General features: G+C 35.6%; 1 protein-coding gene and 1 pseudogene across 2 annotated transcripts in view; one reads left to right on the plus strand and one right to left on the minus strand.

The window, feature by feature from the left end:
- Positions 1–11,438, plus strand: part of B4GALT6 (beta-1,4-galactosyltransferase 6) — a 36,913-nt gene extending 25,475 nt beyond the window's left edge. Inside the window, exons 4-9 of the mRNA XM_076329791.1 lie at positions 889–1,013; positions 1,535–1,651; positions 2,941–3,128; positions 5,457–5,579; positions 6,456–6,557; positions 7,822–11,438. Coding sequence (XP_076185906.1) covers positions 889–1,013; positions 1,535–1,651; positions 2,941–3,128; positions 5,457–5,579; positions 6,456–6,557; positions 7,822–7,969 — 803 coding nt within the window. The 3' untranslated portion in view covers positions 7,970–11,438. The remainder of the gene's footprint in view (positions 1–888; positions 1,014–1,534; positions 1,652–2,940; positions 3,129–5,456; positions 5,580–6,455; positions 6,558–7,821) is intronic.
- A 1,053-nt stretch (positions 11,439–12,491) lies between these two features.
- LOC143157392 (transthyretin-like) lies at positions 12,492–19,323 on the minus strand (annotated as a pseudogene). Its single transcript, XR_012994777.1, has 4 exons — positions 19,240–19,323; positions 17,334–17,464; positions 14,584–14,713; positions 12,492–12,822 (listed from the first exon to the last, which is right to left on the minus strand). The product of XR_012994777.1 is annotated as a transthyretin-like (transcript).
- Positions 19,324–19,852: the final 529 nt, after the last annotated feature.

The raw sequence follows: 19,852 nt of genomic DNA on the forward strand, positions 1-19,852 counted from the left end.
TTATTTGATGATCTAGTATAGTAGTTGTTGAAGAACAACTGGAGTTTCTGGTTAATGAGTGTTACACTATTCTTCTCCCCAAATTTTCTTGATTCCTTCTACTTCTGCTTTTGAGGATAGAGTATTTACTATGAATCATTATTTCCAGTTCTGAAATTTATACACATGCATAAGCTAATGACAGACAACTTTTAGCTATTAACTAAGTGTAAATATTTTCTCATAATAAGTACTAACCTGATATTTTTTGCTACCATATTGTGGTCTTTATTCAGTATCTTACTGAATTCCACTCTAATCCGTAGCCATTTGCGAATGCTTTTCCCATTGGGCTAATTAGTTCTATCAGCAGTAATTCTTAAATCCAGCCGCTTGCTATAAATTGGTTTGATGCAGACAGTGGTGAATTAATGGATGAAGGCTGTACATTAAATGTGTGTAATTATCTAGAATTTAAACTGAGGAATTTTGTTGAGTATAGTGATGATGCATTTTCTGTTTTTGTGGAAGTGCAGGTAGGAAGACACCCAGAATTTGAGTATCAGTTCAGTAGTGCAGATGAAGTGGAATTGTTAACAGTGGTACTTGAACTGAAAGGTGACTCTAATTTTCTGGAATAGATACAGAATTCAAATTACTTTGCTTGTTCTGTGTCCTCTGAAATGAGTATTTTGCTTATAGAATTTATTGAAGGAATGTTTATATTGGGAAATACTGAAATTCATTCTGTAAAAACTGACTATTAAGAGGATAGTATCAATTGTTTCTTTTTTATCTGTAGGTAGTGTAAATACAAATTTCTGATGCTATTTGTCTATGATATACCTTGCAGTGTTAGATCTGTTGTCTTAACTGAAATTAATAAATAATTTTTTTCCCTCTATTTAGGAGGCCTTATCAATGTCAATATGAGTGAAATTAGCTTTGATGAAATTCAGCAACTGTTTTCAAAAGATTTAGACATTAAACCAGGAGGACACTGGAAACCAAAAGACTGTAAGCCACGATGGAAGGTGAGATGCTGCTTTTCTGTTTTTTTTTTTCCTGTTGGTGTATAAGAATAGTTTACTATTCCACACACTCAGTCTTCTATTGCTATATATTTTATATAATATGTATTATATGTTTGTTATAGTATATGTATTATGTATTATGCTATCTGTGCTCAAGAAGAGACTAAAGCTTGAAGAAAAACTTGAAATGGATTGTCAAGAACTTCTAAAGGTTCATTAACTGTTGTTACTAAACATTTTGTCATATGTCTGCAAACTTGTCCTATGTGCTTGTTGCTTAAAGTATAATTAGAAGCAAGTGAACATAAAAGGAAAATCTTATTTATACTTTACTCAGAATTTTTTTTCTTTTTTAAATTTTTTGAGCAAAATTGCAGCACACTTTCCTAGTGGGAAAGACAGTGTAAAACACCGAGCCAGTTTAAATGTAAAAGTTGAAAAGCCTATGTAAGCCATGGGAGACTTGATCTGTATTGAAACATTAAAATTTAAAATGCTAATATACATATAATTTTTTGAAGGTGGCGATCCTTATTCCTTTTCGGAATCGCCATGAGCATCTTCCAATTTTTTTCCGTCATCTGATACCTATGTTGCAGAAGCAGCGGCTGGAATTTGCCTTCTATGTTGTTGAACAGGTAACAGCGTTTACTGACTCTTCAAGATTCCTTACTAAAGGGGATTTGAGATTCTTATCAAGATTTGGATGAATCCAGAATTTAAAAATTGTTACTCCGCTGTTCTAATCCTCTGAATGAAAAAAGAAAGTTCATCTCCATTCCCCAGTTTAAGCAGTGGCCAGATACATGTTGCTTTTCTTCAAATGTGGGCTGATATTTTGTAGGTGATAACATGGGCTCTTTGAATCTATTGTCTTTGTAAGTTTTCAAGGAGAAAAAAGGTTTTATGTGTAAGAATTGGAAATGGTCATTTACAGAAGGCCATTTTGCAGCACATGCTCACTGAAATCCAGTTGAAGACAATAGTATTAAAGTGTATGCTGTCCAGTTAATATATGCGAAATGTAACAGAGGCATTAATGATATAAGATTACCGACTAGTACCTTGGCTACGGGTCTCTTCAGAAACAGAGAGGAATGGATATGGAGGAAAAAAACACTTAAAAACACATTTCTGCAAGCCACAATCAAGAAATAAAGTAGTTCAGATGGGTAACTTAAGGAATTCGCACCATTGTTGGTTGTAGTAGATAGCTAGATCCCTAAAGAAATTACAGGACTTATTTTTCATGGTTTATGCAATGCAATATTTTCAGGTGACAAAGTGAAAAATGTGCAGAAAATAAAAAGACCCTCCAAATTGTCATTTAAAAAAAGGCATGTAGAATTCATTTGCTATATCAAAAGGTCTTATGTTGTCTTGCTTGTTCAAAATGGACATGAGGAGATTTAAATTGTACTGGAAATAAAAATTATTTGAATCTGACTTTATTAAAGTTTCTACGAAACTGGAAGTAAGTTCTAATATAAGGTTAATTACAAATATGTAACAAAGTTGTAGGCATTTTCACAGCATCGGAAGTTTTTCAGTAGTTGACCGTTTTAACAAGGAACAAAACTTAATGTTTCTTTCTTACTTTGTATCAGTATTTCTTTAACTTGTAATGTCATGCTGTATTAATCCAAACCACCCATATTTTGATACTTTAGAGTTACTGGTGTTATATGTTGCTAGTGCTGTTAAGTTTTGTGTAAGAGAGGAGAACATCTAGACTTTTTAAATCACAAAATACAGTTGATGTAGTTGGTGCTAACCAGAGCTATTGCTCTGCTTTGCTAGAGGAATAACAGGCGTCTTTGTCAATGCTTTATTTTTTTATGTGGTAGAGGATGTATTTCTCACAGTATTGAAATTTTGTCTCTTTCTTCTCGATTCTTACAATGTCTCCTTTGTTTTCTGTTTGAAGACAGGTACACAACCTTTTAATCGTGCAATGCTCTTCAATGTTGGCTTCAAAGAGGCTATGAAGGATGCTGTCTGGGACTGCATAATATTTCATGATGTGGATCACTTACCTGAAAATGACCGAAATTATTATGGATGTGGAGAAATGCCACGCCATTTTGCAGCAAAGCTCGACAAATACATGTACATGTAAGTAATTAGCTTTATTCACGTTGTTTCTTAGAGACCCAGAAACATTATTAAAGTGTGTATGAATTTTGTGACAGTATATGCAGTAGGTGAAACCAATAAAACAGCTTCCTACTATGCTATTTACATAAATGAATATCTAGTTATTAAAAGGAAGATTTAAGTTTAGTGTCTACATTTGATATGTTGCTGATTTGAAGGTATTATTTATAATTTTCAGTGTTGAACTTGTTGCAGTGAGGTTGTTCTTTAAAAAAAAAAAAGATGGCTACGTGTGTCAAGGGAGGAAAACTTACCTTGCTTATTAGAAATCTTTTCTGGCTACATAAGCCTTTCCGGTGGCTGTTAACAAAGATAAGCAGCTAATCTGCAGCAAAATACCACAGGAAAAACGTCTTACTTAGTTTTCTCATAAATGTACAATTTATTTCTGCTTTGTACTGCTTTTTAAATGGAAGATTTTCTTACTGCTAGACCATTTCGTATCTTGTATTCAGTCTCTGTTGAAATCTGATGAATGTAGTGGGTCCTGCAGTTTTGTTACCTGCTTTCCTTCTGCCATTTTACACTAATGTTTCACTTGCTTTTTAACACTGCTATCTCTTGATACTCTTCTAATCACTTCACGTAAAGCTGTAGCTTATTGCTTGCTACATGTATGTATTTGCCATCCTGAAATTTTATTTGTGAATTTGATCAACTTGACAACCTGGTCAACCTGACAGATCAAAAGCAATGCATTGAAAACATGACTGTGTGTTTGGACTTCAGGTTGTCAGCCAATTAGCAGTCAAACCTTTAAAGATTTTATATGTATTTAAAAATATATAAATAAAACATACAAATATATGCGATTTCATCTATCTTTATATGTATTTATAAAACACGTTATGTATTTACATATGCATTTATAAAATCTATAAAATGTCTAAATACAGATATTTACAAAATATGTTTACAAAATAAATATATATAAATACATATGTATGAAATATAAAAATAAATATATATTTCTGTATATATACAAAAAAGTGCATGTGCACCACACACACACACATACATATGAATAAAAACCTCAAACAGTTCCATAAACTGTCATATCCTAATAGTTTTTATTTTTGGTTGGTGGGTTGCTTTTGGATTGTTGGTGGGTTTTTGTTGGTTGTTTTTTGGAGGGGGGGGTTGGGGTTTTTGGGTTTTGGGGGGTTTTTAGAACACCTGTTATTTCAGTTAAATGTTGAAAGGGATATAGAGTAACAACCTTCCCCAAAAGCTATTAAGATTTGGTTGTATCCTGTGTTTCCATAGAGATCAGAAATTACATGACTGTGTATTTCTTTTTCCTTCCTCTTGCATTCTGGAGTTATTTGTCCTTCAGTATGGCAATTGTGTCCTAAGCAATGGTAAATCTTTTTGTAGATAGTCCTAACTCCTTGAAGGTTCCAGATTTGGAAGCGTCTCCTGAGAAAAATGTTCCATTTACTTTCATCGAATTTGTGTGCTGTTTCTGAAAGAGGAACACACTTTACTGTAGCAGCTTCTGGGTTAAGGATGCAAGTTAATATTGATGGAAGTAAATATAGATACTTAAATATATGGGGTTTTTTTTAGATTGACAAAGTGTTTTGAGAACTGGAAATCACATTGCCTGGGCCTTAGTATGTTATGTTATTTAGGTATAGTGGCTGTTCGTGTTGGCCAACTGCTTATTACTTAATAAGATGTGTTAGTAATTACTGTATGCTTACTGAGAAAAAAGCCTATAGAACCTTTTGATTCAAAAGTTTAGCTTCTAAAAACTGGAAAATTGTTTTTTAAATAAGTATGTATTTCACTGTGGTTGAATATGTACTGTTAAACTGTCCCTCTCAAGTTTTAACAGGTCTGTAGAATCTAGTCATGAATTAAATTACTGAATTGATGCATTACTGATTTGTAATTTTTTCAGTTGATTAAAGAGAGGGGTTTTTTCAGTTGAATAGTGTCAAAATGAAATAGTTTGAGGGTTTCACGTTACACTTCAGCTTTGGGTCTAGATCAGCCGTCTGAAATACGTGATAGACTTTTGTTTCATGTGGTGGTACTAATTTCAGCTACAGTCTAAGAGTACCTTTTATGCAAATCAGACACTACTGCAAACATTTTATTCAACTTTTGTGTATGTTACTTAATGCCAGCGATCTGCGAACCAGTTTCCCTTAGTGAATACATTCAGCATCTGTTCATGTCCTTAGTTTGGGGTTCTTGTTTTTTCGAAAGGTACTGTTCAAAGAGAGGGCTACCTATCTAAGTTCAGCTAATAATACAGAATTTGTCTTTGGTTTTCAGTCTTCCATACAATGAGTTCTTCGGTGGTGTAAGTGGCCTGACAGTGGAACAATTCAAGAAGATCAATGGGTTTCCAAATGCCTTTTGGGGATGGGGTGGAGAAGATGATGATCTTTGGAACAGGTGAGTGTTCAGTGCTTATGTCTTTCTCATTGTTCTGTGGTATCTGCCACTTAAGAGCAATTAGGTGTTTTTTCTTTCAGTTCTTACCTTTTTTTTTGTTTGGTTTTAAATGAACAAATTCTAAAGAGTTCACTTTAGAAATATCAGAACGTATCATTTGAAGGGATAAGTATGATGTTCTTTTTTCTTGGCCTGGGGACAGTTAACAGGCTTTTAAGAGAGAGGTGTTGTAACAAATAATGTATATAACAACAGATAACAGTTTTAAGCATATTTAGTCTCATCCCTTCTAATCTTCTGTGCGTTACTTTTTTATTTTGATTTACTTCTCTCTTGCTGCTAGCATTATATAATACCATCCCACAGACATGTAGAGTAAGCATGAGTTTAAGTCTCTTTCCTATCTTAGGAGCAGTGCTTGAGAGAGAGGTTAATTTGTGGCTATATTGATAGTCACAAATTGGACAATGTACAACAATGCTCACTGAATTACTAACTGCTCACAGTAAACAACTGTAAAATGTTCCAGTTGAGCAGCTGAAACTAAGTGTCTGCATGAGTTTATATATAAAGAGATATATTTTAAAGGAAGAGTTTGTATGTTTTTATTCTTTTTCCTTACTATTTTCATATTTTTATGCTGTTGTGCTTTAAAAACAAAGCAGGAAATACTAGATATGAATTTATTATTGTTTCACACTTTATTGGTTTTGCCAGCTTTTGTAGTTGTTGGGTTAGGAGTGTTTTGGGTTTTTTAGGGAGAGAATGTCAGTGAACGCAAAGACTTAGCTTTAAAAGATTTGATGCCTATTTTTCACTTTTGCTGTAACTTGTAAAAGCATCTTTTTAGTACTCTTCCTACAAATGTTTCTGCAGGGTTCACTATGCTGGATACAACATAACAAGACCAGAGGGAGATTTGGGGAAGTACAAATCCATTCCTCATCATCACAGAGGTGAAGTCCAGTTTTTAGGACGGTAAGAAAAACAGAGAACTGTTCAAATACTAGAGCTAAAGATGTAAAATTTTTTCTTACACACATGCAAATCTTCCACACATACTAATAAGCAGTCAATGCTTATCAGTGTTATTCCCTCTTTAGTGCTAAACTTTGTATTTTCTTAAACACATTATGTGTGGTGTTCAGATATTTCTTATTTAATCATGAGAGAGACTGAGTTTGTGTGTCAGGAGATATTATCGTCATAATCTTGGATGCAGAATGTCATTATTCCTTAATAGTTTGGGCATTAGTACTGGCAGGGCTCCGTTAGTTGGTTAGTTTGGATATGCTGCAAAAGGAAGCAGCACAGCTAGGGGAAATGACTCCTGTGTGAAAACAGACTTTAAAACTCCTCAAGGATTGGTTTCTTCCATCGTATTTCATTCTTTTCTGAGATACCGGTCTCATTTCCTGCTTACATTGACGTGAACTTTTTCTTTCGGGGTTCCTTTCTTTTGCTACAAAGATGCAAAACACTTTAACTGGCCAGTAGGTTCTGGCTGCCCTACATTGGGATAGCAACCAGAATGCAGCAGATGAGCTACACCTAAAAATTAGAATGTGAAACACAAAATAAAGGGTTTATGGTATATGTTTTCAGATAATTAAAAATACTGCTCAGTTCTGTTATCTATGGGTGTCTCTTTTTCTGGGAACATCTTTATTTTCTGTTTTATTCATAATTTTTAAATGGACATATACAGTAGACATGAGTAAATACATGATATGAAACTAAAATGTATATATCAGTAATCTGGGGGAGGGGAACTTTTTTTAATCGCCTCAAATTTAGATGTTTGCAAATGCAGGAGTCTCAAGAATGAAATGAAAAACAATTCAGACATTGAAATGTATAATGATGAACAGTGAAGGTTCCTAAATCTTCTGAGCTCCGTAGTTGAGTTTTATGGCAAAAGAACATGAAGAAATTGAATGTTCTTTAAAAATCAGTTTAGTTTGGGACCATAAAAAATATACACATTAAATACCTTCTTTGTTATTTAGTCTTAATGTTAACTTGTCTATGTGAACATAAAATCTAAGTGTATTAAAGAACAGAAAGTGGCTTGATTTTAAAGCTTAGGTAGGTAATTTGGTAATTTCAAAGGCTGAGAGGTAGTTTTAGAATTTAAAGTGTATTTCAAAATGAAATGACTGTTACAGTATCATGTCTAACATCAGTTGAATTGTTTCTTGCAAATCTTTCTCATGTTTTCTTCTTTCAACTCCCTCTGCAGATATAAACTTCTGAGGTATTCCAGAGAGCGTCAGTATATTGATGGGTTGAACAATTTAATATATACTCCTAAAATACTTGTCAGTAGATTGTATAAAAATATAACTGTTAATCTCATACCAGAACTTGCTCCTGTTAGAGACTATTGATGGAAGTGGAATGACAAACTACCCTACCAGAATAAACTTTTAACACTGGAAGCTACTAATAGACACTGTAAAACAAAACAAAACCAAACCAACAAACAGCGGCTTAGAATTAGAGACTTTTGACCATTTGATGATGCATATTTGGGATGAGAAGTAAAGTGATTGTATGTACCACGCATTTTGTTCTGAAAGAAAAGCCAGCAGCTACCACTCAGATGTTTACAGCATGAGACTACTGTTCAAGCCTTCATTCTTCATATTCTCTATCTTAACCACTCAACTAAATAAACTGCAGAAAACAGACTTGTAGCTTCTCTGGAAGTAGGGACAGAGGCCTCTTCTTCCAGGATTTTTTTTATACTAAACCGCCTCCCCCTCATATTTAAATGAATGCTTTTGTTTCTTTTTAAAACGTGTTTTGTAAATATGTGATGTAAATTAATGTGTGTACATTGCTTTTAAATTGCTCAATATTTTATGCTTCAGTATGTATTTGAGTGTGTTCTTGTTTGAATTCTATAGGAATGTTTTTATTAGCATGAAAGAACAAGTGTAAAATGTAAGTATGCTTAAAAAAAGGTTATACCTTATGCAAAATGAAGGAAATATTAATCGTTGGCCAGCTATGACTGTAAACTGTTATACTAGTTTTGAGCTCTAGGCCTCCTGCGTATCTACATAGCAAAATCGATTTCATATATGAACTTGCTAGAAAGAAAGCTTTTAATTTTATTTATTGCCAGCAAAATTGTATGATACCCTGCCTGCCATCTAAATCCTATTTATATGCATATTGCATGTGTATTATGGAAAATCTTGCGGTTGTTGCGTATTATGATCTACAGGAACTCTAACTGTTTCCAAGTGTGCCACTAGTGTCAATGTCAGGGATTTTAATGCCTAAAACAATGTGTCTGGGTGCGTACAGTATTTTGGTATTGTTCTTTTTTATTTAAATCCTAGTAAACAGCACTTTTATTCCTCCAAAATCAGAAGAGCCAAAAATGTGTCTTCATTGGAAGAATATTAAAGCTAGATTTTTAAGAAAATAATAAAACCTAGTTCTAATAGTTCTAATGCTTGCAGTGTGGGATTTTCAGAACCACGGTGTTGGTCAAACTGTTCCGATGATGATGGCATAAGCGGAACTGAAAGCAGGCCAATCCCAAGTGCTTTTTAAAATTCCACCCATAATATATTATCAATATAGCTACTTAAGGGCCTATTCTGATAGAGTGCTGAGTGCTTCTATGATGCACTAAGTATCCTCAAGTCGATGACTTTCAATGAGATTGAGGTTGCGCAGTCCCACTAAAGATTGGTCCTGTCTGTTTCTCTATTTTTGTGGTGTTATATGTATGAGTAACTATCCCCTTTCCTTGGCTTATAATGAAAACACATCTTCTTCTTTTCTGTTTGCTTGTAATGTTACGCTACCTAAAAGTGTCCCACTGCTAAGCATTATTATCTTTTCCTAATAATTTTTTTACATCCCTTGTTAATACTAAGGAAAAGGACTGGATCATTTATTTTCTATGTTAATGCAAAGATATTGACCAAGACCTACTAAACTGTTTTGTTTGTCACAGTTACTCAACTCTTTAGGAACCAAAGACTGACTTCTGCTCCCATGAAGAATGGAAAGCAGTATATAATAAGGATTGTTTATCCATAGAGTGTTCTGTAAGAGTGTTGACAAAGAATACTAACTTTAACTCATTACTATGTGTTGGTTTCCTGAATTGCTGCCGCAGCTGGTGTGGTGCTTTGTATATTTGAGTTTGTTTGCCATAAACACCTTTTATTTCTTTGACACCCCAGCAGCAAATTTTGCCCTTAGCCATTCTTCAGTAAAGTTAGGAGCTTAGTTGTAGGCATCCCAAATATTTAGTAGAAATGTAATGATTTAATTTAAGTAGTTGAGAACAATTGTAAGGGATATTTTAAACCATATTGGAATTACCTTAAAATCTACCAGTTAATCTGATATGCTTTAGGAATGATGTAATGCAATTAAAATAACAAAAAGTAAGCATAAAGTGAACAAAACATCCTTCAAAAGCATGCTTAAGTGGTTTGATCACCTCCTGATATATTTTTCTATAACTGAGTGTATACAATATTCTGAAGCATATGGATAAAGGGGAGATAATTAATACACTGTATGAACCATTATATCTTCAAAATAAAATTAGTCTTATTTCATAACAGACTAATACAATTCTTTAAGAACTGTTGAATAAATTTTTAAATCCCTGATGTAATTTTGAAGTCATTTCTGGTTTTCAGTACAAGTTCACCTACAATTTAACACCTATGATTATGAAACATTCTTTGGTACTGTAGGTCTGTACTGTTTTCTGAAGCATGCTTTTGTGCCCATTTGTTAGGCATTCTGTGAAATTAATGTGCAATTTTTAAAAATTCTGATGCATATATATGTATATATACATACATATATACATACTATATTACACATATGCTGTGGCTGAACTAATATAACTTTACAGCTCTAAGTGCTTAATCATGTATGGTCTTAGAAAAATGTGATTTAAACCAGTATATGAATGGATTATGATGTATAGCTGAGTTCTTAAAAAGTTTACATTTTGGTGCCCCAAAGTGATGGATGTTAAATTATGAATCGTTAACCAACACTCTTCTCCAAATACCTTTTATCACTTTGTTGGGAAGTTTTAAAAGTTGCCATCTTAAATTACATAAAAAATAGTGTTTGTATACTACCTGCTTGAACTCAGTGCTATTCTGTAGTGAATTTTAACATAGACAGTGCCTTCAAACAAAATAAATGCGATGCAGAACTAAGAGTTGTTCACATTCCTTTTGATATTTTCATGATTCTTGTAAAATGTAGAGCGAAGCCAATCACATTGGCTCTTGCATTGCTGACAAGGCAAATTAAGGATGTCTTCTCTTCAAGGAGTGAACATGGAAGGAGAAGAAAGAGGGAGTATTTTACAAGATTCTGAAGGTCTTGCAAATTAACAAGTAAAAACATTACAGAAATATTAACAGTGGAATCTGGCTGATGTGCTAAGATACTCTTAAGCCCATTTGCTGTATTTCAAATTTAAGTAGGAAAATATAAAATATAAAATCCGTTTTGCAATAGACAGTATATTGAAAAGCAAGTGCAAAATGTCCTTTTTCTTGGATCTTGCCAGTCTATTTTTCTATCATTATGTTTACTAATGACTCTGTTGTGGTGGGTTACTAATGAGCCAGTTATTTAAAAATATTAAAAGGATCCATTGCGTATCAGCAAGAAGAAGTGTACTTAAGATTATTTTATTTGTAGAGGTATGTAAGATAGGCTTAATGAAAAATGCACTGAAACAAATGCTGGGAATTTCCTGTGTACTATCATAGTTTTGGTTTTTTGTTGTTCATGAAAATGTTTGTACTTTTTTATCATTGTCTTTTATGAAATATAATGTTCTAAAGATTGTGTTGGTTTGTTTATTCTGAGGTTCTGTGGAGAACGTATCTTCTTTGTGTTTTGTTTGTAGACAAAGTGCTCATTTTTGTAGTGCTCAGTTCCTCGAAGTAACAATAAAAGGAAGGGAAACCTGGCCGGCAAATACATCAGGTTAGGCTATGATGGGATCAAGCCTTAGGCTAACAAATCGTTTTCCCTTTATTGGTGTTTATATGCTTTCAGCTTTTGGTTTTATTAGGCTAAATGACTCAACGTTTTTGTGTATTTTTCCAAGATAAGGTTGCTATTCTGTTGAATCTCCTAATGGCTCTTCTCTGCGCTTATTTCTGTTTAGGATTAATCTTCCTTATACATGGATTACAAGAATGGGAAGTAGAAGGATTCATCCGTATTTCTCCCGGCATTAAATAGGGAGCTGGTTTTCTCAGGAATCGTCGCTTATCCTTCTTATTTTTCTTTGTATCTTACAGCTATTACAAAAGTGTCTGATGGTTAGAGGTATGTGAGTAATTTTTGGGAGTACTTCAACTGGGGCAAAGGTATTTGCAGAATTTTATGAAAACACACGGATAAACTTTTCTGCAACACTGGATGCGGACTCTCCTTGAAAGTGTCACCAGTTATAAAAGATTGGAAAGCAGGAAAGAAGGCATTTTAAGTATGTGTAGCATCCTTGCCATCCTTAAATGCTGTTCTACCTTGCTGTCACTTTAAAGCTGCTTTTGCTCCTATATCTTAAACTCACCTCCCAATTCTGATTTTTATCTGATGATTATGTGGGGTCCTGGGTAGTAGTCCCATGTGACTTCATCTATTGTGGGCTTCAGTAATAAAGTATAGATGATGGTAGGTGGTGGATTGCATTTCCTGTGTGCTTACTTTTCATGAGACACCTTTCAGATGTGTTTGGTCCATTTCCTTTGCAAGAAGGAATGTGGTTTATTAACTTCATGGAAGACTTTGGTTTATTCCCAGAATACCAGTAACGGAGTTTCAATGCATTTTTTCTAAGCTTAACGTGTTTTTTCAAACCCTAAACTTTTATTCAGAAGAGCAATATACTTACAGAATACAGAAATACAGAATACTTTAATTCAGAAGAGTATTTGAAAACAAAGTCAATACACGTTTTTCCTAAAGTTAACAAAGTGAGTAAACAACTTGACTGTTACTGTTAGTGATTTCCTGTGAAATCTAAAGCTATTGATGCAGTCAGAAACTAAGTTCTTATCATTTATGGAAATTTTAATTTGCACATCTAAATTTTCATGCTTAATGTCAGCTTCTATTCCGCTGGCTCACTAGCTACTGCTTTAGTTGAGTAAGAAAAGGGACTGAGGAAAACAGCAATGGAGTAATGTCGATAACCAGCATCATTAGCTGTGAACACCACCTGAAAAAAGAAAAAACAATACAAGACAAATGAGGAGGGATCTCTAGATATGAGCCTAGAAGGAACCGTTGTGATCATTTTATCTAACCTCCCACAAAACTTGGGAAATATCTGCTCTTCTGGTGATTTGATCAGTGTGATCAGCGACTGCCTGTCGCACACAGTTTTTCCACTGGCTAAATATCCTTTGTTAAAAGCATACATGTCACTTACATTATTTAAAATTTTATCAAATATATTTATTATCCAAATTATGTATCCAATTATTATCCAATAAATCCGTATTGAAGATAGACATTGAACCCCATTGATTGTCTTAAAAAAAAAAAAAAAGGCATTCTTTCAAGTATTTGAATATTTCTGTTGCTCTTACGAAGTCCTGAACTTTGAGGAACAGAATTAAACATAGTGCTACAGTAACTATCATCAGGCCAAAATATGAAGTAATGAGTTTCTTTACTCCTACTTACATATCTAGTAGATGGAGGAGGAGTGCATTAGTCCTTTGGCCACAACGCAATAATGACCTTATGTATGAATCATTTACAACAGACCTTTTAACATCTCCCCCATCAGCTCATGTCCCGTCCTTTGATTTCTCCCTCTGCGCAGTAGATTATTTTGTGTTGTGAGATGATGGGTGTCAACTTTTAAAATAGGCACAGTTTAATAACATTCTGTGATGCATAGCTTGTGCTCCTTTCAACATTAATAAAAAAGATGCATATGAGACAGCCAGTGAACTCAGCAAAACATGATCCCTACGGAGGCTTATTTTTAAGAAAGGAGGCTCTTGTACTCTGGATTAAATTCATTTCTAGTCTGGAATATAGACTTAAACGTTATTTTGATGTATAATCAATTTACTTGCATACTGTAAATCTTTCATCTTACCTCTTTTATTTCAGTTATCACAGAAGGCAAGACTATCCAGCATTGACCTTCATTGTTGTCTAGAATAAGAATGTCATTTCTCGTCCATTTCAGGGAGGCAGAAACAACATTTAACCCAGGTGTTTGCCACCTTTTTTCCAAGGAGATGAGGAAGGGCTGTCTGAGCAGCAGTTGCAAACCGTACAGCTGGTGGTGCTCACTGATCTGTCACAGTCCGGCAAACAACTAATACAAGACTGCTGCTGCTACTGAAAGGTCATGTGAAAGGGCTGATGCTGTGGAGGGGAAGGGGACAGCCCCCAGGGAGTCCCAAATCCTGGAGCTGGCCTCAGTTGGTACCAGGTTTGGACCACCTTCATCTAACCAGTTTATCTGTCCCATGCAAACTAAAAAGGCCTGTTACACTTTTTTCTGCTGTAAACTGAGGATCCAAGCATTCAGAACACAGTTCATACTTCCATTATCTTTAAAAATCTAAATATTAAAATTTGTCTGCAGCTGTACAAATACGGGATCCAAAAGGCAGAAAAATCCTTTTCCCAGGAGACTTAACGGAGTACTCCACCTGTTCTCCCTCAGGTGTCTAGAAATAGAGAAAGAATCACAGGCTTAAGTAGAGGTAGAAGGACAGAAAACCTCTTCCTAAGTAATGCACCTAAGAGCTTAGTGAGAGTTACGGGGAAGCTAGTAACTAGATTCTCTCATGGGTATGTTGTTACAAAGCTTTGAGGCTGTGGATTTAAAGTGTTAAAGCAAACATTTTAAAGTGAAAAGAAAGTTCAACACGTGCAATTAGTAATTGAAACCTAGACATATAAAGTATCTTTATTCTTTGCAACTAAAGTACAGGAGAAAATGAATACTCACATCAGCATGGTGATGGAAGGGATTCAAGCCCAGTCTCTTCCAGTAAGAGGCTGTGTCAATCTTGTATATCCCTGTTACAAATTGTTCTTTAGTTGTGAGCTCATGGAACTCTCCGTTGTCATTGGTTTGTCTGTGTGGTGGCAGAAGAATGCACTTTTATATTTTGGTTAAAAGCCCAACAAAAAGGCAGTTCTTAGCAATTGAACTTGAGTGATGTTGTGTAGCTTAAGTAATATGATGAATACTTCTATTGATCTGGAATGGCTTACGTCCATCTGTATTGTGGATGCTTCAGAGCTTATCTTGGCATTTGCTACTTCCACGATCGCCACAGCAGATGGCTGCCTGCCATGTCACTACTCTGCATGGTTTGGGGGTGAGCCAAAAGCTGGCATTATTGTTCATAGACTCTTGGCAGAGTCTTGGAGTTAATTAAATGAACCCACTCAGAGGGAAAACTTCACCACTGCTGTAAGCAATGTTGAAGCTCTATGATGCACTTACTGTGCAAGTAGGTAGGGTCAACTCTCTTGATTTTTCCGTAGTTTTCTTACTTAAATACATTGAGTTGTTTTATTAGTATGAATATTTTTTACAGTTGGCTATCTGAAATTTGGGATCTGCTATTTGAAATGACTGTAGGTCAGCCAACAGTGTAGCCTTATGAAATTCCCTGTTGTCTGTATTGATCAGTTGGTTTTCCATCCTCAACAAACAGATGGTTTTGTTTGATTTGAAGATGCTATCAGTGCTATCCAAGGCCATAGTACTGGCTTGAAACCAGACCTTTGAACACCAACCAGTTTGGGGCTCCAGGATCAATATTGAATGCTGTCTCTCAAACATGTCTCTTGGTTGAAACCTATTTCTGTGAAATAAGTTATATAATACTAGGGTTTTGATTAGGTAGGTTATCCGCAAATAACAATGCTGCTAGTGCCTGATTTTAGTAGTCACAAACCACTGTGTTGTGTTCTAGCTGCCAAATCTTATTCTGAACATTTTATTCAAATTGCATGCAGAGAAAAATAAAGAATTGGATGTTTTTTATGTCATTGTCCAGTGCATTACTTAGGATTTGTGCTTTAATATAGCTTATAACTATGAAGTCATAGAACACCATTTGCATCTTACAAGATGCTCTGTAGTCATCAGATTTTTTTAATCTGCTCAAATGTCTATTTTTTTTTCAGTCATAGATTCATCATGGTTAGATAACTGTTCATTTCTCTAATAAGCTTTCTCAGCTAAAACAAAACATATCTTTAACTGAGATCAGTTATTTCAGAATCTCTTGCTAACATTCAATTTACAAATTAACAAGGCTGGAGAGGTTGATTTAGTATTATCATGACTTTTGCATACCTTATGTTAAGGTTACTTTGGTCTTTGTTTCAAACGTTAAGTATGTTTTTAAGGCTTCAGTCAACATCCAGCTGTTCAGCCGAGTGTCTTTGTATAAAGCCTCTAAGCTCAGATTTGACGATAAGTAAACTGAACACCCTCTTAATGGAAAATCACACACATTTCCAGTGTGTTCCAATGTGTGAAGCTATCTTCTCACTTGAGGGGTGGGAGGCAGTTTAAGTAGGACAACATGAATAGATTGTTCTTCCCCTGCCCCCCCATGTACAAATATGTGTAGCCTTCACTGTAGCTATGATTTTCAAGGGCACATCGGAGGGCACTGTTGCTTCTGCCAGCCCACTGCTCTACAACACCAAAGAGCCGCTATGTACAGTTTCTCACGGACTTTCTATGAATGCAGCTGAGTCTGGGATCCCACTATTGAAATTCCTGCACGATGCCAGCTTTAGCCCTTATGAGCCCTATCTCACTTTTTTAGGTTGAATAGGCTATTAACAGACCTGGAAAGAGGGTGAGACTTTGCAAATATCTCGGGGAGAAAAGCATGGAAGTGGGATGTTGCTTGTTGAACAGAGAAAGAATGTTCATTCTGTGTATCCCCTAAGAATTTTTTCAATTTCATTTCAGATTGTACTTTAAGTAAAAACTGCTTTTGAGTCTTTAAAGTGTTAATATATACTAAAATTGAGGGCAATTTAAAAAAAAAAGTAATCTACATTTGAAATTCTACAATTTTTTTAAAAGACGTGGCAGCATTTAAATATCTGGGAGATTCTTTTTCTTATATTAGATGTAATTGCTTCTCTGTGGGGGAGGAGGTAAGAAAACTTCATCCCCAAATTTTCTCCTTTTGGCTGATTCCTTTTTCTTGAAGCAAATGCGGCTATCAGTTATCATGTGGTATATGTTCAAAACAGTTCCGTGTTTTCTTTTTAAAGCTGTGGTGTTGTATGAAATGAAAATCCATTTAGAAAGAGGAAAATAGCCAATAACGGTAGGATTCTCAACCAAAGCCTTAGTTCAAACAAGCTAAAAGAGTCTGCCTGATTCTTCTGGTAACAATGCAGCAGTTCATTGGTGGGTACTAAAAAGTAATACAATCCTTTGTAGTGAAATTGAAGAGAAGCGATGATTGAATTAAAGGATAGTTTAAAATACTTCCTTGTGCTCACAGTAATTATGAAGCATTATAAAACTATTTGGTAGTGGAAACTGTAGTACAGTTAAAAGACAGTCTGCAGCAAAGTCATTCAACAGTATGTTATCTTTCCTCTGAGCAAAAAAGACAACGTATGTTAGAGAATGTGAAATTGTTTTTTCAACTATTTGGCCTCTTCCCATTGCCTTTCCCTTTTTTCACTCATTATTTTGGTATGACTTACTTTGAATTTAATAGTTCTCAGGATCCATCTGCAGCTTCTTTATATAACTTAACCAGAACATTTGGAGCTGGACTTCCTCAGACTGAATCCAGAATTTTTATAAAAAGAGGACGCTTGGAGTCAGCAGAGTCCTTCAGGTAGGAAGAGAGAATTTTTACGTTGTAAGAAAGATAAGGGATGGTGCATAATAAAGCTGTAAGAAATCTTACTCTTCAGATCTACAGAATATACCACATTTTCCTCCACAAGATCACTGTGTACTGCAGAAATGTAGCCTGAAGCTTTCTGCGGGCTGGATATGGTGGAGCCGAGGAGGAAGGTGTCAGGAGCTGTCGGGAGGAGAGCCATGTGCTCTGAGGAGGCACTGTGGCTGTGTGTGAGAACACGTTCCTTGTCATGGCTTAGCTATACATCATCTCCAGCATGAAGTTGTAACTAAATTGTGACCTCAACGGGAAATAATTAAGTCATCAAATGTAGTAGGAATGTTTAAAAACCTGGCAACTCTTCCTCTGCATTTTGGAGTGGCAATTCGAGCACAGCTTTTTGGATTTGAGAGCCTCTGAGGTCTTGTTGCCATAGAGTTATGTTAATTCTGCTGCAAACTTGATAAGCATCACATACAGACTCTTTCTTAGCACCATGTTGGATCAGATTTGTCAGCCCCTGGCAGCTATGCAGGGATAGGAGAGGAAAACCTTCCTTCAAAGATGGGATGGCTGTAGTTTCACTCGCAGCATGTTCATCACAAAGCAGTGGTTATGCCCTGATGTTTTACCTCTTCAAAGGTAGAGTTGAATCAGGGCTTTGACCTCCCATTACCTAATTCTGTATATGAAAAGTGAGAAAATAGAGCTTTGTGGAAGGTGCTAATCAGGGATGATCTCAAAATAGCAATCATTGATCTCCATTTAATCATTGCAAAATGAATCACGATGTATATGTTAAAAACTAAGAACCCTCTTTTACATCCGCGCTTACAGTCTGTGACGACCTGCTCTCCCATCAGCCAGGAACCCTGCCCTATATCAGACCAATGTATCAGCGTGTATCTGTACCGCCTGTATGCCCTGACTCCTCAGGCTCCCTTTCTGGAATGCACAGGCTCCTCACTAGTGTTTCTTTTGAGGCATTGGCAATGGGGGCTCTAGTGCCACCACCTATTTTCCTGGCTTTTACACCCTCAAGGAGCTCAAGGAAAGTCTGCTTCCTCACAAAGGTTGGTCAGGTATTCATTTTCCCAAAGATCAGAGCTTGAGAGGAAGAATGAGTAGGGGGGGGGGAGAGAGAGTCTGTTCTAGGAGAATTTCAGGCTGAAGCGTCTGTGTCTCTAGCTTGCTTTGCTGGAATAAATGAGGCCTCTGGAAGTGGGATCCTGGCTTTGGCTCTGTTCTTTGCTCGCATCAATGAGTGTTGAGATCCCTTCCTGCTTGCATGGGATAGAGCTGCAGTGAATAGAGCGGTAAGGCAGAGGACTACAGAAGGCATTTCTCCAGCGTGGATCTCACAACAGGAAATGAAATCCCCCACGACAGGAGCTTGTTCATTGTGTCATAAGGGCTATTAGTTACTTTCCAACAGGCCCAAGGCTTTTGTGTAGTGAATATGATTTTTTTTTCCTTTTTTCTCTTACATTGTTTTTCACATAGTCGCTGAGTCTAATGACAAGTGCTGTTTCTCTAACCATAAAGCCCTCTCACTAATCACTAGAGAAGGAGAAAGAAGGACCAGAAGAAGAGCAGTAGGAGAGGACTACAGTCAATACATACCATAAAATCAGAATAATTGCAATAAAAAGGAATATTCTATTTTTTACTTACAGTAATTAAAGTATTAAAAAAAAAAAAAAGGGAAAAAAAAGCTGGGACTACATCAGTGTGAAGGACCTCAATCCTGAGACACTTACCGGTGGTGCAACTTCGGAGAATAATGCCAGGCCAGCTAAGAAAACAAGAAATACAGAATGAAAAGCCATTTTGCCTACCACTAGGAAGTCTCAGTGTCAGCAAGTAGAAATTGGTGGGATCTGTGATTTTTATATCAAGGCCTCTAAACTGAGGCTACTTATCAGAAAACCCATATGACTTTCAACATGCTGATTCATACTATTTACTTAGTAAACAATGAGAAAATAAGTAACTCATACAAACATGAACCTTGTCTGCAAAAATAAGTCTCTTCTATCATTTCTGTGGAAATATTGTGAATATTGCCTAGCTCAACTGCAGTGATCTATTTTCTTGGAAACAATGTCTATTCTGTTTTATTTTTCTCTTCTTGTTGAGGAATAGTGCTGTATGCATCTCATATAGTTGAGAGAAACACAAATTTCTTGTCCACTCGGCAATTTCAGTTTCAGTGAGAATTTCTCTGTGGTTATAGCTTGGCTTAATTGACTCACACACGTTTATCTATTATGAGATTTCTCTCTGTGGTGGCCTCGCCCCCACCTGTGATAAAAGGTAAATGGATAATGTGTGGGCTATCTAGTTATCTTATGAATTCCCCTGAAGGAAAAA

This window comes from Aptenodytes patagonicus, chromosome 2 (genome assembly GCF_965638725.1).
Source record: "Aptenodytes patagonicus chromosome 2, bAptPat1.pri.cur, whole genome shotgun sequence".
Classification (NCBI taxonomy): domain Eukaryota; kingdom Metazoa; phylum Chordata; class Aves; order Sphenisciformes; family Spheniscidae; genus Aptenodytes; species Aptenodytes patagonicus.